The sequence below is a fragment of the Canis lupus genome, chromosome 5 (assembly GCF_003254725.2).
Source record: "Canis lupus dingo isolate Sandy chromosome 5, ASM325472v2, whole genome shotgun sequence".
In the NCBI taxonomy this organism is placed as follows: domain Eukaryota; kingdom Metazoa; phylum Chordata; class Mammalia; order Carnivora; family Canidae; genus Canis; species Canis lupus.
The window spans coordinates 8,951,077-8,973,935 of NC_064247.1; the positions used below are offsets into that span (position 1 = coordinate 8,951,077).

Sequence of the window (22,859 nt, forward strand, 5' to 3'; positions counted from 1 at the left end):
GCTTCCAAAGTTTGGCTAATGTAAATAATGCTGCAATAAATCTAAGGATGTGTGTATCTCTTTCAATTAGTATTTTTCTGTTTGGGGTGAATACCCAGTAGTATTACTGGATGATGGGGTGGTTCTATTTTTAATTTTTTGAGGACCCTCCATGCTGTTTTCCACTGTGACTGCACTGGTTTGCATTCCCACCAACAGTGCACGAGGATTCCTTTTTCTCTACATTCTCGTCAACACTTGTTTCTGGGGTTTTTATTTTAGCCATCCTGATAAGTGTGAGGTATTATCTCATTGTAGTTTTGATTTGCATTTCCCTGGTGATGAGTGATGTTGAACATCCTTCCATGTGTCTCCTGGCCATCTGTTATGTCCTCTTTGGAGAAATGTCTGTGAACATCTCTGGATTACTTTTAGAAGCCATATCATTTAAATCCACTATTGCTCTAAGTTCCAAGAACTTTCTTATCCTGTCCCTTTTTCACAACAATCTGTTCTTACTTTATGGGTACAATAGTTTCCCAGATTTCCATGAAAGCAATTATAGCTTTTAAAGTTACCTTTTGTTCTGGAATTAAATTTCCTCCAAGGGCAGGTGCCATGTGCATTTGGGCAAAGCTCCAAGAGAGGACTGTGATGGTGATCCAGATCTAAATAATTAAAATTTATCTCAATGATCAAATGGACACTACTTTCCTCCATAGGTCTGAAAGCACTACAAAACACTGAAACTTGAAATCAGAGAATGAGGGACGCCCAGGTGGCTCAGCAGTTGGGCAGCTGCCTTCAGCTCAGGTCGTGATCCCGGGATCCAGGATCCAGTCCTGCATCAGGCTCCTGCAGAGCCTGCGTCTCTCTCTGCCTGTGTCTCTGCCTCTCTCTCTGTGCCTCTCATGAATAAATAAATCTAAAGAAAAAAAAAAAAAAAAGAATACAAATCAGAGAGTGAGTACAAGAATGGGAGGCTGAAGGTACAGCTTAACCTCTCACCCTACTGAGATTCTCTGAAATCCAGTTTTATCCAGCTTTGAGACCTATGGAAAAGTAGCTATTTGAACATGTTATTTTTAAAAACTTGCTTGACTACTTGTCACTCGCTTTCACTGTGCTGTTAGGTCCAGGAGGACAGTAATCATCTTTCTAGTTCAAATCTGAATCCCCAGCACTTTGCAAAGTGCCCAACAGAGAAGGCACTTAAATGTTACATGATGAAGTCCTGCATTCCCCCCACTTGATCCTTGACTGACTCTATGGACTTACTTTAGGCCCATCCAAAATACTTCACTGGTGCCTGTCATTGCTCAAAAGGCATGTTACACTGACCTGATGTCAGTTTCCTTTTAACTTCTGTGGGTCATACAGCATGGGAGGAATGTTAAGGGAGGAGGGAAATGTCTGTTCACTACTAAGCTGATAACCTTTACCAGAGCAGTCTTGATGGAGGTAAACACATGGGTATAGAAATTGAATGTACTTCTATAACCAGAAAATTCAAGGGGGATGGAAAATGAATAGTAAACAGAACTGTAGTTGCCTTTTTATTCCCACAGCTGTTATCATTTTTTTAAAGATTTTTATTTTTTATTCATGAGAGAGAGAAAGAGAGAGAGAGGGGCAGAGACACAGGCAGAGGGAGAAGCAGGCTCCATGCAGGGAGCCTGACATGGGACTCAATCCTGGGTCTCCAGGATCACACCCCGGGCTGAAGGCAGCACTAAACCACTGGGCCACCAGGGCTGCCCAGCTGTTATCATTTTTTTTTTTTTTTTTTTGCTGTTATCATTTTTAAGGTGCTTCAAAAAACCTCTAGCCACTCACTGCCCTCTCCTGGGTTTGCTCCAGTTCGTCACAATTCCTCTTCAACTTTATCTTGGCTCCTTACTAAGTGCAGAACAATGAACAAGTCAGTACAAAGATCTGTCCACTTAAAAGTTTCCAACAGACTTAGCAAAGGTACTCAGGCTTTAAGTATCCACTTAAAAATTCTAAGTATCCACTTAGAAATTCTAATTCTTCAAGTTGCTACAATGGACAACTGAGCTCTAGATGGGATGTAAGAACATCAATCACATATACCTGTCCAGGCTGTGACGCCTGTCTCTGCAAAGAACTTTTGTGAAGAGGATGCCTTAGATCCTATTGGTTCTAACCAGGTTGCATGGTTCAAACTCAAGTTCTCTCACGTTTAGCAATGTGATCTCCCTTCCTTTCAGGTTACTGTTTGCCTCAATTGCCAATTCTGATCTTAGCAAAAAACAGAGCCTACTCTCTTTGATCCTCATTTCCTTTTTTAAAAAAAGATTTATTCATGAGATAGAGAGAGACAGAGAGATAGAAAGATAGAGAGGGAGGGAGAAGCAGGCTCCCCACAAGGAGCCCAATGTGGGACTCGATCCTGGACCCTGGAATCACTCCCTGAGCCAAAGGCAGATGTTGCTCAACCACTGAGCCACCCAGATGTCCCTGATCCTAATTTCCTAACCACTGTCCTTAGTGCCCTCACCCTAGTGAAAACATGAGTTCACACTGCTTTGGGGCATATCTCATTTGAGATGGTTGCCAGGTTTTTACTAGAGGTATGCCTAATCTATCCTTTGTACAGGCCTGGCATTTCAATTATGCTAATGCAACTTTGCAGATTCCTCACTTCCAAATTGAAGCATTTTCTATCGCTAGGCACAGTGCTGGATAGGAATCATGTGCCTTCAGGCAGCCCGGTTGGCTCAGCGGTTTAGCGTCGCCTTCGGCCCAGAGCGTGATCTTGGAGACCCGGGATTGAGTCCCGTGTTGGGCTCCCTGCATGGAGTCTGCTTCTCCCTCCGCCTGTGTCTCTGCCTTTCTCTCTCTCTGTGTCTCTCATAATAAATAAATAAAATCTTAAAAAAAGAAAAAAAGAAAAAGGAATCATGTGCCTTCATCCACTTAACCCCTCACCCTTTTAAACTAAGACAAGCTTAGTTGGTACACAAACTTCAGGCAGCAAAGATGTGGGCCCTTTAATAACAAAGCCAGTTGTAAAAACTTTAACTCACCTTAAAATAATGGCTGCTGAAATGCTGAGGTCTTCAAACCACCACACAGCAACCTGGAAGTACTTCTCTGCAATACTACTGTCAAATGACCAGAAGGGTCACAGAGGAATACTGGAATGAAATCTTTTTTTAACTATGTCTTTTACAATTTCTTGTGCACAAGCTGCTAACACCACCCACGTCCAAGATGCCACTATTTTAAAACCTTCTGTACTTTGAAACTTGCTTTTACGTTTCCCAGCAATGATTTTCACATCCTTACAGTCTTGTATCTAATATAGGTTTCTGTAACCAAATGTCTAATCTCTTCCCTAATGCAAAAGTTCAATATACTGAAACCTAAAAGGATTTCTCTCTTCGTGAATACATAAGAGACATACATACAAACTTTAAAACAATTCCAAATTCTATCAAGATGTAAACATTATAATCACATAACCCACACTTCCTCAGGGAACATTTTTCAGGACCAATCTCTCAAAACTACAACCAGATTGTCCAAGGCAAAGTTGTATGTTCCACTTAACCTTTTTAACGTTTCACAAGGTGATGATTTTTGAAAATCCAACCATTACACGCTTGTGGGAAACCAGCTCATGTTTAATTGTGACATTTTAAAATCGGACAAGTTTTTTGACATCTGCCCCCACCCCCACCCCCACCCCGACATATTTAGTCTCTTTAAAATGACAGGAAAACACCAACCAATCACAGGCTCAATGGGTTTAATAAGTTTACCCCTTCAGTTCCTATTTGCAGCACCCAATAATCCTTTGAAATACCAGACAGACCCGGCAGTGGCCAGCAGTACACTTCAGACCTCCAGAGTTAAAAGTTCAGGTTCTCTGAGCATTCGGTGTTGCAGTGGCACTTGTCCAAAACTGGTACCTCCCTACAGCCGGGGAACTTAATGTACCAGTGAAAAAAGCTTTTTCCCCTTCAAGGGGAAGAAAAAAAATCACTCCTCAAAACCCAGCAGATCTGGCTGTGAGGTCTTTCCTCCTGTCCCATCTCTTCAGGCTTGTTTTTTTGCAGTGGAGCAAGAGAGACCAAAATCTAACCTGAGTTACAAGAAACAAGACAGTGATGGCTATAAAGGGAGTGACCAGGAGCAGATGAGATACTCCTTTATCTCCCTCATCCAATAAATGTGCTTCACAGAAAAACAACAACAACAACAACAACAAAAAAACAGGTCCACAAAATACAACAGCTAGAATTACAAAATCCATTCATCCAAGGGTGGTGGAAGGCAGGACAGGGAATTGGGAGGATCGATGGCACAGGGACCAAAAAAAGTATTCCAATCAGTCCAGGCACGGGGGCTGGCAAGTACTAGAAAAGAACTACAGAAAAACCTGTGGTCCATTCAGACTCACCGGTGTTAAAAATCCACACACTGGTGTCAGGAAGATTCTGCCTTAAGCGCACCAGAGACAAAAATCCCAGCTCCTCAGAAACAAGGGAATATGCAAAGGACCCTTGGCAGAGCGGGTCCTGCCTTCCCTGGCAGAGGAGGGGACAAGGAAAAGAGCTCCTACAGCCTCCTTCCAATCCACCCATCCCCCCTGGATGGCAGGCAATCAGTGGCCTGCAGCAGCCTTCAGTTTGGCAGGAGATGGATGCGGTGAAGGGAATTTTTCTGCAGAGGTTGAGCTACTCAGGGCAGACTGCAGGTAGACTGTCTTGTGGAAAAGTCTGTTGCTTAAGAAAACCACCAAAGAGAAGAGGCGCAGCTGGAAAAGGCTGGAAGGCAAGAGACCAAACAGGTTAGATCCCCATTTATTCAAACTTAATGTTTCTAATTATTGGACACATTACTTGACTATGTTGAACTTAAAATGACATAGGGGAAAACCAGACAACTGAATTTGATCAAGGAAGTACAGATATTAAGACACATATAGGTTAACAGGCAGCAGCTGAAGGTGGCACTGGGTCTGGCTGCTATCATGAGGGCAATGGAATCACCATTTGAAGAATCAAGGGTCAGAGGAAATGAAGTTACATTTCAGATTAATTCCGATTGGAGAAGTACTTTTCTATGGCTGTTTGAAACATCAAGCTATGTCTGAAAATATACTCTATGTGCTTTATTTTCAAGAGTTTCAAGGGAAAGCAATTACATCGGGGACTGCCATTACACTGAGCACTGCTGGGTAGCAGGGAGCCCGATGCAGGGCTCAACCCCAGGACCCTGAGATCATGACCTGAGCTGAAGGCCGAGGCTTAACCGACTGAGCCACCCAGGAGCCCCAAAGATTAAACTTTTTTTAAAATAATAAAGTTTCCGGAGTGCTATTATTATCGTTGCTAAAGATTCACTTCATTTTTTGTTTAATTTTCTGTTTTTACAGAGTATCCACAGGTACAAATGTGTGTGTGCTCAAGTGCTGGGGGAAGGTCAGAGAAAAAAGGATAGAGACTCTCAAACAGGCTCCAAGCTCAGTGCAGAACCCAACAGGGGGCCAGAACTCACGACCCTGAGATCATGACCGGAGCCAAAATCAAGAGTTGAATGCTCAATTGACTACACCATCTGAGCACCCCACTAAAGATTCATTTTAAAATACTTTGTTTTGTGGCACCTGGTGGCTCCAACAGTTAGCCACTTGCCTTTGGCTCAGATCATGATCTCAGGGTCCAGGGGAGTCTTCTTCTCCCCACCCCTCTCTCACTCTGACCCTCCCTGTGCTCATGTGCACTCTGTCAAATTTTAAATTAAGTACATAAATAAAATATTTTGTTTTACTATCACTATCAATAAATTCATATAGCCAGATCATATGGCACACTATAAAAATCTAACCATTCTTACAAGAATGAGCTTCACTACAGGTATTTCCAGTGCCTTATATTCAGTGAACTGTTTAATTTTAAGCATATGTATAATAGCATCATTTTTTGAAACATGTGCATACATGCCTGGGAAAAATAGGAGATATATTCCAAAGAGTTTTTCTCTCATCATAGTGGATATTAAATGTTATCCTACAATGTAAGAGGTTATTCTTTTTTTTTAACTCTTATTCCTGGGATGCCTGGCCATCTCCGTGGCTGAGTGTCTGCCCTTGGCTCAAGGTGTGATACCGGAGTTCTGGGATCAAGTCCCACATCGGGCTCCCTGCCTGGAGCCTGCTTCTCCCTCTGCCTGTGTCTCGGCCTCTCTCTCTGTGTCTCTCATGAATAAATAAATAAAATCTTTCAAAAAATAAAAAATAAAGTGTAGTGAGCTATCTCTCTGTGTACAGAGGAGCAGGACTGTATGTAACATGACAATTATAGGAATGAGACCTTTTTTTTAAAGATTTTATCTATTTATTCATGAGAGACAGAGAGAGAGAGCCAGAGACATAGGCAGAGGGAGAAGCAGGCTCCAGGCAGGGAGCCCGACATGGGACTCGATTCCAGGACTCCAGGATCACACCCTGGGCTGAAGGCGGTGCTAAACCATTGAGCCACCCAGGGATCCCAGTTTACTACACTTTAGCTAATACTTACTATGCTTTGCCAGGTGTCTTTGCTTCATTGGCGCTGATAATGAATAGAGGAAAGAGGATGGAGAAGAGGCAGCCACTGCAAACAAAAGAGAAACAGTCACTTTCATGACACCCATCTGGAGAAGAGATTAGAAGCCCACAGTTCCCTTGCCTCCAGAGCTAACATCTATCAAGCACATCTTCAAAAGCAATGGTCAACACTACTCCAGAAGGCAACATAGAAGCATTTGGCATTTAAGATCATGCAGACAAGAAAAAAAAAAAAAAAAAAAAAAAGATCATGCAGACTAGATTTTAATGCTGACAAAGCTGACAAATGTCTATGACTCTCTGTCAAGGAGATAAGTCTACAGACCTCCGGATGGCCAAGTAAGAATGGAAAATGCCTACCATAAAACCAGGCATGTAGAAGATGCTCCCTACACTGATTATTTTACTAGTCCTCATCAAGTCCCTCTGGCCAAATTACCTGATAATGTATGAAGACTGCATTGCTGTGAGGAAAGCCAAGGGTAAACCAAATCCAAAGTAGTAAGGCCAATTCCTTTCTATGTTTGACAACCGCTGGTGCATTTCAATTCCTAAAACAGGACAGTCAATACAATACACTTACTAATTAGATTGCTTACTTTTGTTTAGTCAAATGACTATATACAGTAGACAAATTATTTGAGTTTGAGTCTTAGGTACACATCAGTCATTTAAAACAGTTAAAGCATATAAATTGGAATTGTCCAAATATAAGGCTTCTGGGTCAAGTTTTTCAAATCAATAATCACAATTTCAAAGCTGCTAGGAATTAGGAATTATAACATCAGCTTCCTTTCTAATGACTAGTCTCGAACAAAGTATCAAATAAAAAGGCAGCCATTCTCTAGAAATCAATTAACCTCGGCTAACCATTGGCACCCAGAGAAATACGCCAAGGTCTTTTAAAACATCCCCCAAAGAATATGAAAGCAATGATATCAAATTAAGAAAAATTCAGAAAGATATGTGCGCCTTTATGCCACTGTATGGCTCAGAATCAGAGCTACATCACATCAAGTACCATAAAGAGAATGTTACGCTGCCATATCCCCCAGTATCAGGTTCAGGTTAACCTCCCCAAGCAAGTTTAAATTCTCTCTCGCCAAAGAGGCTACCTCCTTCCAAAGATGGGTTACCAATGGCCTAAGTATTGAACAGTGTGAGAAGCCTGCTTAGCAGCATTTCCAGACTGGACCTCCTACTTCCGAGTTTCTTTAGGTGGACTTACCTTTATTGAACCAACGATATTCAAAGCAGTACAGTGAGTAGAGAAGGGACATGTGCAGAAGACTAACCAGCTGACCAACAAGGTGGATGGGAAAGAGACTCACAAACATCCCCTAAAGAATAAATATGGAGAATCTTAATCCCAAAGCTTCGGAGACTTAACACTTTCACCTGCCACTCTGAGTCATCCCCCTCTGCCTAGAGAGGCTCCTCATGTTTCTCAACAGGAGAGTGGAGAAAGCCCGTGGGCAGCGAAGAAAAGGTAAACCATGCTGCTTATCATTTTACGATTTTTAAGTTTTCTAGTTGTTTCTGTGAAAAAATTATTTAAATGGGAGCTCATGACCTCCCATAAAGCTCATCTGCCCCAGTACAAATGCAGTATTCTGATCTTTGTGACACTCCCTCCAGTGAACCGTCTTTCAAAATTTGCCCATGTAACCAGAAGGCCAGTCTCACCTGGATGAGGAAAAGAGCCTGCAGCAAGAGGTTGAAGAGCATGTCAGCAATTATTTTGCTGACACTAGGGAATGGGTGAGGCTTCCTCCCTGATACCTCAAATGCCAGGTCAGCTATGTCCTGTAACAGAGAAAGTAGCTCACCAAAACACAAATATTATGGCTTCACTATCCATCCCCAAAGCTAAGGCCACTGATCTGCCACATCAGATCTGCCAGGTGAGGCAGGTCTTGCAATGAGATGCTTTTGTGACTTGAGACGCTAATTCCATCTTACAAGAGCACATAGATCACCCACTGGCTGCTATGAGCCAAGAAAGGTTAAGGCTATGAAATCCTTCCCTGCCCCACCACCAACCACAAGCTAAAACCACAACCCATTAACCCATCACACTGCTGGGCCCAGATTCCATTCTGCCATGGACCTACTTGAAACCAAATGGCATTTACAACTTTGCTGAGCACAAACAGAGGGAGCACCCAAAGAGCACTGAAGATGGACGTAAGGAAGAATTCCAGCCACGACCAAACGTCTCCATGCAGTGATGGATCACCTAAGAGAGGGGAGAAAAGAGCGGTTAGTCTAACTGAAGAAATGAAAAACATAAGAGACCAAGTATGGAAGCACTAGTTGGTGACTCTTCTCCATATACACACACACGAGTCCCCTTCATTTCTTGCCAGCACATCACCATACCAACTTCAGGTAGTTTTCTTCTCCATACACAAACCAATCTCTAGCCATAGCTCTAATTCAGGAGCCATGAGTGCTACTTACCTGGTGGTGACAGATGTCACAGTGCTCTAACGGCACACAATATGCAGGAAACCACCTGAGTTTTTTTTTTTTTTCCATCTGAGTTTCGATCCCAGCTCTGCCACTCACAAATGGTTTAACCTCAGTAACTAATTTCTATTTCTTCAACCATAAAAATGATATGTGTAACAGTACTCACTCAAAGGGTTGCTAAGAGGCTTGAGCTAGAAACATCTAAAGCTCCCGGCGCAAGGAAGTATTCAATAAACTGAGAGAGACAGGGAAATACCTGCCACCCCATCCCAGGCAGATGGCATGCAGCAATACATATACTTACCAATAATCTGGGCTGTCACTGACTGCAGAACAGGAATAAACACTCGATAAAACAGGAGGAGACTTAACTAAATGAAAGAAGTAAGAAAGCAAACGTTAAAAGCTCTCCTCTAGGGACACCTGGGTGGCTCAGTGGTTGAATGTCTGCCTTTGGCTCAGGGCGTGATCCTGGAGTCCTGGGATCAAGTCCCACATCGGGCTCCACATAGGGAGCCTGCTTCTCCCTCTGTCTGAGTCTCTGCCTCTCTCTGTGTGTCTCTCATGAATGAATGAATGAATGAATGAATACTCTCCTCTAGCACAGGAGTTCCATGTTTCGAGGTCCTTATTTCCCAGATGGAGGTGCCTATTTAAGGCAGCCTAAAGAAGCACCCTAACTGGACCCATTTCCATCTGCCAACACCTCCCTATAGTACAAACCTGACACTGCCTGTGAAGATAGTTGACACTCCTTGGGACAGAGATGAACATTTCACATAGTGGTCAGACCAAAAATACAGGTATATACTAAATACGTAGTAAAACTTTATTAATTAAACACCTGGAAATGTGGAATGTTTAGATTAAGACAACTGGAATTCTATTGAATTCCAAGTCAGAAAAAAAAATTTAACTACCTATCTTTCCAAGTACTCAAATTTCGCTTAAGTCCGTGTTGGCTCTTGAACTCTGAGGCAACTTTTTCTGGTATGGGTTTTAGTAGTAATCAATTCTAATATACTTGTAAGATCAGACACAAGGATAACCTGTCCTGATCCTTCTCCCCTTCCCTTCTGATCTTCCATAGCTGCTCTTAGCCAAAGGGAAAGAGATTCAAGAGAAATTTGTAACATTAAAACTTGTGAAAGTCATTTTTAAAAAATAAAAGTGCAGAGGCACCCGGGTAGCTCAGTCGGTTAAGCATCCAACACTTGAATTTGGCTCAGGTCATGATCTCAGGGTCCTGGGACTGAGCCCCACATCCAACTCCACGCTGGGTGTGGAGGCTGCTTGAGACTCTCTCCCTGTCCCTCTGCCTCTCCTCCACCCCCACCACTTGTGCTCTCTACAAAAAATAAATTAAAATAAAAGTGTGTATTTAGGGCTATACCTGACATTTACATACAAGTGTTCTTTGTGTGGAAATAAACACTGCAGGTGCACAGATTCCTGAGTTATGGTCTTAAGCATGCATCAGCACATGAAAGCTACTTGTCTCAATTTCAAGAAAAGTCAAGAACTATTAACATAACAACAATCTAAAGATGCTTACGAGGCATTTGAGAGTAAAGAACTTACCCAGAAGACACCACCATTCCAAGCGCAGCATTGGAAAATTCTACTAACGATACGTGGCTCACTAGAAAAGACCAAATGTATTTAGCTAAGAAGGCTATTTCCATATCACCCAATCCCTCCCCACCTTATACTTTTCATTGGTTATTGTTATTTTTCTAGCACCTGTTGTTCTCCCAATGTTCTCCTAGTGCCAATTAGAAAGGCTAAAAAAATGTTTCTAGAGAAGAAACAGCTTTTTTTTTTAGTGTTCTCGATTCACCATTCTTTTTAAAACATCATGACATCCTGAGCAAGCATGGTTGCTAAACCCTAGTTTAATCCAATGTGAAAGAGAGAGTCACCTATAACATTTTTTTGGAAAAAAAATACAAAGCAAATATGGGGTACTGAAACTCCAAGTGATTATACTAAGGACCAGTCACTTGGTGAATGAAGTCCCTCCCTCTCACTTTCTGACATCAGCCCCTACTCCTCACCTCTCTTGCTTCCTTTCTATACTCTGGGCTCTCCTCTGCGCCAGGACACTGCTTGCCCTTCTTCGACGTTGCTCCTCTCGCTTTTGCTGAATCCGAGCATCCAGCTTTGAGATGGTACAAATTCCCCAGATGGAGTCTTTGATTCCCTAGAGACAAGGGTATTATTTTAAAAAGGAAGGATTATGGATCAGAGAAGACTTTCTAAGTTACATGCATTAAAGTGAAATAACAGTGGAAACCACTGAACTTACTTTGCTTAAAGGAACCTTGATAGTTTGATAGAATTCAAAATTTACAGCAGTTCTAAAAATGGAACTTCCAAATATCTTTTCTCAAGATTTACAAAATTATAATAAATGTGGTAAATTAATGTATTCTTTACACATATAGTCTTCCCCGTTATCAGAATGTGTATTCCTAAGAATGATACTCCTTTCTATAACTGCAAGATATTGGGACGCCTGGGTGGCTTGGCAGTTGGGCACCTGCCCCTGGCTCAGGGCGTGATCCGCAGTCTCAGAATGGAGTCCCACATCAGGCTCTCTGCCTGGAGCCTGCTTCTCCCTCTGCCTACATCTCTGCCTTTCCCTGTGTCTTTCATGAATAAATAAATAAAATCTTAAAAAAAAAAAAAAAAAAAAACTGCAAGATACTGACTCCAGAAATTCAATACTGAAAAATTTTAATCCGCAGTCCATATTCCAGTTTCTCCATTTGTCCCAACAATGCCCTCTTTAGGATGTTTACCCCACATGTGTCAGAAATCAGTTCAGTCACATGCTATAGTTACTTATCATATCTCCTTAGCCTCCTTTAATTAGAAACAAATCCTCAGCCTGTCTTTTTGAAGTATAGAGGCTAGTTATTTCATAGTTCCCTCAATTTAGGTTTACTCACAATTAGACCAAGGCTACCTCACTTTGGGGCATCACAGAAACGCTGTGCCCTTCCAGACATCAGATACAGAGAAAGACATTTGTCTGCCCTTGCTGGTGATATTTTACATAGTCAAGGTGCTGTCCAGCTTCTCCTCATTAAGTTTCTCTCCCTGAGATTTAGCACCCATTGACAATTCTTACACAAACCAAGCTTAAATAGCACAGTTGCAAAACAGCAGCTTTCCAATCCCTCCAACACTTAGGACTATAAAAGTCCAGTTACTGCCTTTCCCTATACTCTTTCAATATTAATCAAATACCCCTAGTATGCCTTATACCCTGTACTAAACTCTAGTGAAACAAGGACAAATTAAACACTGGTCTCAGGACACCTGGGTGGCTCAGCAGTTGAGCATCTGCCTTTGGCTCAGGGCGTGATTGAGTCCCACAACCAACTCCCTGCATGGAGCCTGCTTCTCCCTCTGCCTGTGTCTCTGCCTCTCTCTCTCTCTCCTCTCTCTCTCTCTCTCTCTGTCTCTCATGAATAAATAGACAAATCTTTAAAAAAAAAATTAAAATAAACACTGGTCTCTAGAAAAGACCAGGGACTGGACCACAGCTGAAAAGACAAATCACTACTGTGAAATGTGAAAAGCTGGAGGATACAAGCATGCCACACATGACAGAAACACGGTAGCATAACTGGAGGAAACAATGTCCTTAAGAGGAGTGTATGGAGGGGGAGAAGGTTACGTCTATAAAGACAGTGACAGAGGCACTTGCCCACTATATTGAAAGAGCTCCAACAGTGGAAAAGTTACCATTAGCACTACAAACCCCAGAACTGCCTATTGCCCAGTTCCAAAAACTATTCATTCATCCATCTATCCACCTATGTATTTAGCATCCTCAATGAGCTAGACATTGGCCATATGAAAATGCTCAAGAAATGTGTAACCTGCCAGGTAAAGTATACAACGAACAACAACAAAAAAGTAGACCGGTGGCACTGGGATATTTAACCTCACGAAGGCTAGGTGGAAAAAGACATTCTGGAAGCAAAAGCCAATCTGGACTCAAAAATGTTGTTATTAGCTAAAACAAATTTTATTTATTTTTTTAAAATATTTTACTTATTTATTCATTACAGAGAGAGAGAGAGAGAGAGAGAGAGAGGCAGAAACACAGGCAGAGGGAGAAGCAGGCTCCATGCAGGGAGCCCGACATGGGACTTGATCCCAGGTCTCCAGGACTACACCCTGGGCTGAAGGTGGCGCTAAACCGCTAAGCCACCCGGGGTACCCTAAAACAAATTCTAGAGGTAATGTTCGGGATACAGAAAAATACGAATGGGCAAGTGGTTATGTACCAACGAGTGATAACATCAACTAGCACAGTGTGCACTTGACCTTTTAAGCATAGTTCTATTTTGCTTTTAACTTCTAAATCTTCCACAAATTGGGATCCCTGGGTGGCGCAGCGGTTTGGCACCTGCCTTTGGCCCAGGGCGCGATCCTGGAGACCCCGGATCGAATCCCACGTCAGGCTCCCGGTGCATGGAGCCTGCTTCTCCCTCTGCCTATGTCTCTGCCTCTCTCTCTCTCTCTCTCTCTATGTGACTATCATAAATAAATAAAATTAAAAAAAAAAATTTAACTTCTAAATCTTCCACAAATTGCTTAAATATTTAAGGTAGTGAAGTTCAAATGTCTGAGGACTTTGTACGTGGGAGGACGATGACAGGATCCCCACCTCTGAGATGCTTACTGGAACAAACAGTAACAGTACATTGTGTAGAACTGATCCAGGATTGATATTTTATAGCACAAGAATGGCAAGATGAGGTAAAGGTATTAAAAGTAGATCTCCTTGCATGAAGTCTCTTTGACCCTTCTAAGATAACTCCTTCAATTCTCCCTCTTTTACTCAAAGGTAATAAACTTTTAAGGACTCCCGTTGAGGAAGGATCCCCTTCTCCCAAGAATAGAGCTACAGGGGATACAAGCAGGGCATTAAGCCTCAGACATCCACTATGAGGGAATTTTGTGGTATTGGTTAATTGGGGTTACCAGGTCCTAAACAGATCTTTATGGGACATTTTCCTAGTCCATCATCTGCACCACATAGAATGGGGGAAAAATAGGTTCTGTAATGTAAATAGGAATTAAGTAGTTTAGGTAGTAGTATTCTATCAATGATCATGATTTAATTTTGACCAGTGGACCAAAAACTTGATGTTGGTGGAAGCTGAAGGATAGAGGGCAACCCTGTACTATCCTGCAACTTATCTCTAAGTCTAAAATTACTACAAAATAGGGATCCCTGGGTGGCGCAGCGGTTTGGCGCCTGCCTTTGGCCCAGGGCGCGATCCTGGAGACCCGGGATCGAGTCCCACGTCGGGCTCCCGGTGCATGGAGCCTGCTTCTCCCTCTGCCTGTGTCTCTGCCTCTCTCTCTCTCTGTGACTATCATAAATAAATAAAATTAAAAAAAAATAAAATAAAATAAAATAAAATAAAATAACTACAAAATAAAAAGCTTTTTGAGGGCAGCCCGGGTGGCTCAGTGGTTTAGCACCACCCTCAGCCCAGGGCCTGATCCTGGAGACCCAGGATCGAGTCCCAAGCCAGGCTCCCTGCATGGAACCTCCTCCTCCCTCTGTCTGTGTCTCTGCCTCTCCTTCTCTCTCTATGTGTCTCTCATGAATAAATAAATAAAATCTTTAAAAACAAAACAAAAAAAATGCTTTTTGACAAAAAGGCTCTGGAGTCAAACTAACCAAAGTTCCCAATATTAGAGAAACTATTATTAGATAGCTTTCCCAAGCTTTTGGAAGATGCAAGATAATACTTAATCTCCTGAGTAGTATGTCTGAGAATGAGAATCTGTAGGTGAAGGACCTTACAAATATAATAAAAATTCCCCCCAAAAGAAACCCTAAGGCCCTGAGTCGGTTCCCGCAGCAAAAAGATCAAGAGATGACGTGACAATGTACTCACCCTGGCAAGGTCCTGGAGAAAGGTTTTGACACTGTCAGCCATCTCTTCACCACCCAAACTACCAACTACACACAGAGAGAAGCGTCTCAAAATCTTTCATCATGAAGGACCTGGAAACAGATGGAACATAATGAAGCAACAAATAGGCATCTTATAGGTAAGTTACTTCAGGTATATTTCTACTTGATGGCATATTCCACATACCAACATCTCTACATGGAGTGCAGCAGATTTGGGCACTCCCACAGATACTAACACAGTGAACTAAGTGAAGGTATACCTGTAACTGCTAAAACCTGAAAGCAATACAATTTTTTAAGTCCCACCCGTTCACTTTTATTTGGGGGTAAATATGCTCTTGGATGAGGAGTCTCCTCTCCTCTCTGGGCCTTGGTGTCCACAACTATCCCTCCCCTATACATCCCAAATACTTTTGAGGATTTGGAAATGAGCCATCATTTCATCTTAGTACCCTCTTGAGCGGTTATTTATGCTTGACATAGAACCTCCAACACTTGAATGAAAATCAAGAGCAAGATGAAATTCTGGGAAAAATTACTAAATACACACTTCATACACAGGACCCTCGGACACACAAGCTTAAGGTACAATATAAATTACCTACCTACACTACCAAATAGGCCTTGAGTTTTCCAACTTTAAATACACGCACAATTTTAATAAGCACGCAGGAAACGTTGGATTATAAACTAGGTCAAAAAAGGTCGTGTATAAACATTCTTTAAAAAAATACAGCTTTCTCATTTTAGGTATTCTCAGATGAATGAGAAACCTAGCTCCAAAAATTGATGACGGAATTTCACAAGCATCTAGTATAAAACTCAAACTTCAAAACCTAAGTACATTTTTCTCTCACACATATAACCACTTCAAACTGTACTTTGACCCAACTGGACTACTGCCACCCAGAACCAGAAGAGCAGGGAATATTGCACTAGGAAGGCAACTTGTACAACACCATATGTACCATCTGCTCCTTAGGTCAAATCCTATTACTTCAGATAAAGAAGTTTCTAAGGTTAAGAGACTTCTGTGACTACTCCCACTTCAGCACAAACAAAAGCACCACAGAGTAACAGGGTAACTCACTGCCAGGTGAACAGTTAACTACTCAATGAGGACAATACACAACAGTAGTTTGTCAAGACTATCATGGATTACTCTTCATCAGCTACTTCCTCACCTGTAAATTAAGGATATTAAAAATTTTGATAGGTCTTTTGAATATATGCTGCACTAACATCAAAATAGTAACTTTTTTTTTAAGATTTTATTTATTTATTCATGAGAGACACAGAGAGAAAGAGGCAGAGACATAGGCAGAGGGAGAAGCAGGCTCCATGCAGGGAGTCCAAGGTGGGACTGGATCTGGGGACTCCAAGATCAGGCCCTGGGCTGAAGGCAGCGCTAAACCGCTGAGCCACCGGGCTGCCCTAGTAACTTCTATATAAACATAGTCCTGCTCCAGACTGAGCTGGCTTGGGAATTTAAGCAGGACCATCGCTTGGTCTGGATTTCTCACAAGGCAGGGACAAGGGTGAAGCATGGCAGTTCTAGTCCAGAACAGTTGTGTTGGGGATCCCTGGGTGGCTCAGCGGTTTAGCACCTGCCATTGGCTCACGGTGTGATCCTGGGGTCCCCGGATTGAGTCCCACCTCGGGCTCCCTGCATGGAGCCTGCTTCTCCCTCTGCCTGTGTCTCTGCCTCTCTCTCTGTGTCTTTCACGAATAAATGAAATCTTAAAAAAAAAAAAAAAAAAAAGAAAAAAGAAAAAGAAAACCGAACAGCTGTGTTATTTGAACCGTGGCCATTAACACCTGGCTTCAGGACGTTCCAGGGGCAAGTTACCTATTGACCAACAGCAGCAGTCACTTCGATTTTATAGAGACCCTAGCAGTCCTTCATTCAGGGATACTCGGTCAACTGCCCGCTTGGACAAAAAACTGAGACGTGGAGAAAAATAGAACTTCCCACAATTTTAGGACCACACGGGGGGAGGGGGGGACCCGACACTTTGCAACTGAGCTGGAAGGAAAAAAGATGCACCTGGTTCTCATCACTTTACAGATGGAGGAACCCAGTCTCCAAAGTTCAATGCCTGCCCAAGCCTACAGCAAATGAGAGGCTCCTGCGAACTTCAAAACCCTGGTGTCCTAACCCCCACCATCCCCCCGGCAGTCGGGTCTTCTCTTCACTCCAGCTTTGCGATGCGTGTGTTCAACCCGTGCAACTTCTCTTGAGCCTGGAATACAGATGGCCCGGAGATCCCCAGTAGTCGCTGGACCTTGTCACACATCCGTCTGCGGCACAATCCTGTCCTTCCGTTTCTGAGCAGGCAAACTCAACCCGGGAGGCAGGAGGCTGTCCCGGCCACGGCGGGTCTCGGGAGGGTGAGCATCCTCGCTTCTGGCGGCGGCGGCGGCGGGGGCGGGGGCTCCACGGCCGCCCGAGTGCCCCGGTCATCTCGGGTCCGTGCCCGCCGCACCTCCCAGCCAGTTTCGACCGGAAGCCACGGTCTCGCCACCGCCCAGCCGCGCACGAGGAGCGGGGCACGCTCACGACCGGTCACACGCAGGGCTACCCCCGCGCGCCCCCCGCCCGCCCCGGCCGGCTCCTGCGTGCCCGGGGCCCCCGCCCGGACCGCGCACCCGCGCCCGGGCCCTACCGCCCCTGCTCGCAGGCCCCCGGCCGCGCGGCGCCGGCGGCCCGGCTCGGTGGGCCTGCACCTACCCGGCCGCTCCGCCGCCCGGCCCCTCGCCCACCGCGGGCCCGCTCGGCTCCTCTCGGCCCCTCCGCGCCCGGCCGCCAGCTCCCGCCCGGGCGCTCCCAGGGCCGGGGCCGCTGCGCCCGCACTGGGCATGCCCGGGCCGCACGGGGCCGCTGGGAAGTCGGGCGGGCGCCGAGCCGAGCGGGGCCGAGCCGAGCGGGGCCGAGCCGAGCGGGGCCGAGCCGCGGCGCGCCGCCCGGGCTGAGGGGGCGGGGCCTGGCGGCGGGGCGGGGGCGGGGCCTGGCGGCGGGGGCGGGGCCTGGCGGCGGGGGCGGGGCATAAGACCGAGCGGCGTCGGCGGCGGAGCCGGGCTGAGGGGGCGGGGCCGGGCTTTGGGGGCGGAGCCTGGCGGCGGGGGCCGGGCTGAGGGGCGGGGCCTGAGGGGCGGGGGCGGGGCCGCGCGGGCCTGCGGAGCCTGGGAAACGCAGTCCGTGCGCGGCCCCGCCCATCCCGCGCCGCGCGCTCCCGGGACCGCCTCCCTCCTCCCCGCCTTCCCGAGCCCTTCTTCCCCGTTTCCTGCCCTTTCCGGTCCGTTTGCTCTCGCTGGGCTGCTTGTGTCTCTAAAACAACCCTACGAAGCCTAAGAGAACAAACTACAGAGGTTCACCTTGCTTTTCTGGTTGGAGAGTTTCTAGACCCAAAGGCAGCCATGCGCAGGAGTCAAGATCGTTCAGAACGGGACGAGCCGCCGTGCAGTTCGGCTGCGTTAGATGTGTGCTCTGGCTGCAAAGTGATGGTGGAGACTAAAATTCTAAAAATAAAGTGAATAGAAAACCCTTTTCATCTCCATCCCCACCAATCCATTTTTACCCCAGGGATGTCAGTTCTTTGGCATCCCCATCAAGCCTCACCCAGAACTTTTTCTCCTCTAGTCCCAGCCTATTGTATCTCACTTAACATTTCTCCTATTCACTTCCCATTTTCCTTTACCTCTGTGTTTAGAGCTGCTAGCGCTAGGACAGAAGATCAGACTTTTACCCCCAGAATCTATCTAATGCAACCTCCTATTTGTGGGACAGGAAGCCTGGCTGGCAACTGGACTCCCTCGAAGTGAGTGGCGGAGCAAATGTCCAGGCCTCCTGACTTTTCCAGTTAAGTGGGCTGGGAGTTGTTGATCTCTTCTCCCTCGGCCAACTTCCAGCCCCGTGCCAAAATAAACCAGCCCTTACCTTGAGCCTGCTGAAACCTTCCTTTCCCTTCAAGGAAGAGGACCAAGTGGAAATGACCAAGATCAGAGAAGGGAATGAAACATTCAGATAAGAAGGCCAGGGCAGCCCCGTGGCACAGCGGTTTAGCGCTGCCTGCCTCTTGGGGTGTGATCCTGGAGACCCAGGATCTAGTCCTATGTTGGGCTCTCTGCATGGAGCCTGCCTCTCCCTCTGCCTGTGTCTCTGGTCTCTCTCTCTGTGGCTCTATGAATAAACAAATAAAATCTTAAAAACAAACAAACAAACAAAAAAACAGAAGGCCAACCTAGGATTTATATGTGAACCACTGGAGTAGGCTTTTTTTTCTTACTTGTTTCAATAGTCTATCACTGAAAACAGATCTAGGAATATCCACTCAAGTTTCCTTTTCTCATAAATCTATTGATGAAGGAGGGTTGGAAGAAAGGCAGGCAGGGACAAGGGGCCCCCTGGCAGGCAGGGACAGGGGACCCCCTGGCCTAAGAGGAAATCAGCCTTAAAAGGATTTTACACCACCCTGGAAGGAGCCTCCACCCTTTCCTACATGATAGATGCCAAAAACCTGATTGGATGACCAGTGAAGAGGGTTAATCACATTAAAAGAGCAGGCCATGGAGCCTATAAAAACCCCTAGATGTAGAAACTGATGGCAACTCTCTCTGGTCCCCTCCCTTTTCGGGAGCTTCGTACTATCACTTTACTAACCCTCAATAAACGTTGTTTTCTGCTCACTACTCTCTCAGGCCTACCTCTTATTCTTTGAAGCAGCGTGGCCAGGAATCTTGAACACCAAAGGAAAGGAAATCCTACCACACTATTGCTGTATTTACTCTATTGCTTTATCTACTCCACCAATGAAGTCATTACAAAGAAAAGACTTTCCTAAGCATTCCTTTTGCCTCCACTATAAGTAAAAATCTTAAATTGCTTATTACATAAAATGACTTTCTTTTGGAATTTTATTTTATTTTAAAGATTTTATTTATTCATGAGAGACAGAGAGAGAGAGACGCAGGCTCCATGCAGGGAGCCTGATGTGGGACTTGATCCAGGGACTCTGGGATCACGGCCTGAGCCAAAGGCAGCCACTCAACCACTGAGCCAACCCAGGCTTCCCTGGAATTTTATTTTGATTAAAATAAGCAATCCAGAGGCTCCTGGGTGGGCTCAGTTGGTTAAGCGTCTGCCTTTGGCTCAGCTCATGATCTTAGAGTCCAGGGATTGAGCCCACGTGGCGCTCCCTGCTCTGTGGAGAGCCTGCTTCTCCCTCTATGTTCCTCCCCACTGCTCCTGTGCACGTATGCTCTCTCAAATAAGTAAAATCTGTAAAAAAAAATAAAATAATGTAAACTCCATCCTCTGAGACTTAGATACCGTATTATAAGGAGGTTTAATGATAAACTGAGTATAGTAACCATCAGTCACAATAGTAGCTTTTCCTCCAAACTCTATCCTTTCTCGAGAGTGTGAACTTAGAATTTAATACGTATTAATCTCTAACTTGTTTGACGGTAGGAAATCTTACAAATCTGACAAGTATAATACAATCTAGAATTTTAAAACAATGATAAAAATAATTATTATACTTTGCACTTTTAAAGAGCTCTCACAAAGTCCTGAAAGATTAGAGGCAACCTATGAGACAAATAAAGAAGGTATTACTGTCCCAATTTTACAATTGAGGAAGCTGTATGGCTGAGCACTGAACTCAGAAGACTTAACCTCCAGCCTTAGAGCCTTACCATATCTGTAACACAATGTTGCTAAACTAAATGGTATCTGTGTAAAAGTTCCTTCTAACTCTATGTACCATGATTTAGTGAATTGGTGACAATATCAGATTTAGAGGCTAGATCTCCCAGTGATCAGCCTTGGAATCTTCCAGGGGAGAGAGATACTATGATTTATTAAGCATCTAACATGTACCAAGCCTTTCAAACTTACTATTTCACAACAACCACTTATGGGAGGTAACTAATAATCAAAAACAACCCAGCCAGGTTTGTGGGATTCTTAGTGCCTTTTCTTCATAATACTGGCCTTCCTTTGTGGATCACTATAAGGCTTCCCAGTTAAATTTAGGCTGTGTATTATTATCAATAAAATAGTGCTCCTCAAATTTTTTTTTCTCCTCAAATTTTAATGTGAAAACGAATCACCTAGGGACCTTGCAAAGTACAGATTCTCATTCAGTCCATCTGAGGTGCAGGCTAGGAGTCTGCATTTTTCTTTTCTTTTCTTTTCTTTCTTTCTTTCTTTCTTTTTTTTAAGATTTTATTTATTTATTTGAGAGAGAGAAAGAGCATCAGCAGGAGAGGGCCAGAGGGAGAGGAGAAGCAGACTCCTCTACTGAGCAGGGAATTTGATGTGGAGTTCCATCCCTGGACCCTAGAATCACTACCCCAGTTGAAGGCAGACACTTAACTGACTTAACCTCTCAGTACCCCAGGAGTCTGCTTTTCTTTCTTTCTTTATTTTTCTCTTTTTGTTTTTAAGATTTTACTTATTTATTCAAGAGAGACACAGAAAGAGAGGCAGAGACATACACAGAATGAGAAGCAGGCTCCCTTAGGGGAGCCTGATGCAAGACTTGATCCTAGGACCCTGGGATCAGGACCTGAGCCAAAGGCAGACACTCAACCACCAAGCCATCCAGGATCACTATCCCAGTTAAAGGCAGACACTTAACTGACTTAACCTCCCAGTACCCCAGGAGTCTGCATTTCTAAGAAGTTTCCAGATGATCATTATAAATGTTTATCAACTGCCTGTTATCTACCTACCTATCTTGGCTAGATGTTTGGAAAACATCATGTTCTCCACATTCTTCTCTCCACCTGGAAAACAGACAATGTAATGCAGTGTGATAAAGATAAAGTCTTGAGGGGCAATGAGGAGTTAACAAGAAGAAGACAAGATGAGGAGGGACTTCTACATGGAGGAAGAAGCATATTTAGAGCAGTGTAATTTGCTCATTAAGTCTGGAATTTAGAAATGGCAAGATATAAACTCTCTATTAATCAAGTGGTTTCTGTTTGCCAGACTCTTTTCAAATAATAGGATTTAGTGATAGGCAAGACAGACAAGATGTCTGCATTAACGGGGTTGAGTAAATAGACAGGATGGCATAAAATAGAATAAGATAATAATGATAAATGATGAAAAAATAAAACATGGAAATATCCTAGAGAAGGCTGGCTGCCACTGGCTTTGTGAAGGATAGGAATGGAAGGCAAGTTAAGGAGCTGACTTCGTGCTGGCATCTGAATGCAGAAAAGGAGACAGCCATGTAACAATCTGGGGTTAGCAGGGGAAACCAAGTACACAGCACTATGGCAAAAAAATTGCCGGGGTATGTTCCAGGAGCAGAAACGAGGACAGTGAGGCTGCAAATATGACAAAGTTGTATTTGGCTTTCTCTTCTTTACCTCCTACATCTCACCAGTCACCAAGTACAGTTGTCCCTTGAACAATGCAGGCATTAAGGGTGCTGCCCTTCCCCACCCCTGCACATAATCCAAAATCCACATGCAACCTTTGACTCTCCCAGAATTTAACCTCTTAATAGCCTCCTGTTGACTGGAAATCTTATTGATTACATGAACTCCATACTGCATCCTAATAAAGTAAACTAGGGAAAAGAAAATGCCAAGACAATCGTAAGGAAGAAAAAAATGCATTTACAGTAGTATACTGTATTTCTCAAAGAAAATCCACACATAAGTGGAACTGAGTGGCTCAAGGGTCAACTGTAATTTTGATTTGGCCCCCTAAAAATCTCTCAAATCTATCCTTGAATCCATCTGTACCTCTACAATTGCTTTTTACCTAAAAAAAAGCCTTGTAAAAGTCTTCCTGCCTCCAGTCAGTTCCCCTAACCCATTCACCACATAGCAGATAGCCAGAGCTTTGAGAAA

General features: G+C 44.2%; 1 protein-coding gene across 2 annotated transcripts; it reads right to left on the reverse strand.

Annotated features, from left to right (window-relative positions):
- Positions 1–3,737: 3,737 nt before the first annotated feature.
- Positions 3,738–17,890, reverse strand: EI24 (EI24 autophagy associated transmembrane protein). 2 transcript variants are annotated; one of them, XM_025465037.3, is made up of 11 exons: positions 17,719–17,890; positions 14,968–15,077; positions 11,092–11,237; positions 10,616–10,676; positions 9,339–9,405; positions 8,674–8,798; positions 8,246–8,365; positions 7,788–7,899; positions 6,999–7,110; positions 6,531–6,605; positions 3,738–4,775 (listed from the first exon to the last, which is right to left on the reverse strand). In XM_025465037.3, exons 2-11 carry the CDS (start codon positions 15,007–15,009, stop codon positions 4,613–4,615), a joined length of 1,023 nt encoding a protein of 340 aa, XP_025320822.1. In that variant the 5' UTR covers positions 15,010–15,077; positions 17,719–17,890; the 3' UTR covers positions 3,738–4,612. The 2 variants fall into 2 exon arrangements, with proteins under 2 accessions (XP_025320822.1, XP_025320823.1); XM_025465038.3 differs by lacking the exon at positions 17,719–17,890 and adding an exon at positions 17,035–17,240.
- Positions 17,891–22,859: the final 4,969 nt, after the last annotated feature.

Coding starts and splice junctions, on each gene's coding strand:
- EI24 (XM_025465037.3), bottom strand. CDS start 15,009: ATGGCTGACAGTGTCAAAACCTTTCTCCAGGACCTTGCCAGG. Junction 11,238..14,967: donor TTCTCCAGGACCTTGCCAGG/GTGAGTACATTG, acceptor CCTTGTCTCTAG/GGAATCAAAGACTCCATCTG. Junction 9,406..10,615: donor GGAATGGTGGTGTCTTCTGG/GTAAGTTCTTTA, acceptor TCTTTCATTTAG/TTAAGTCTCCTCCTGTTTTA.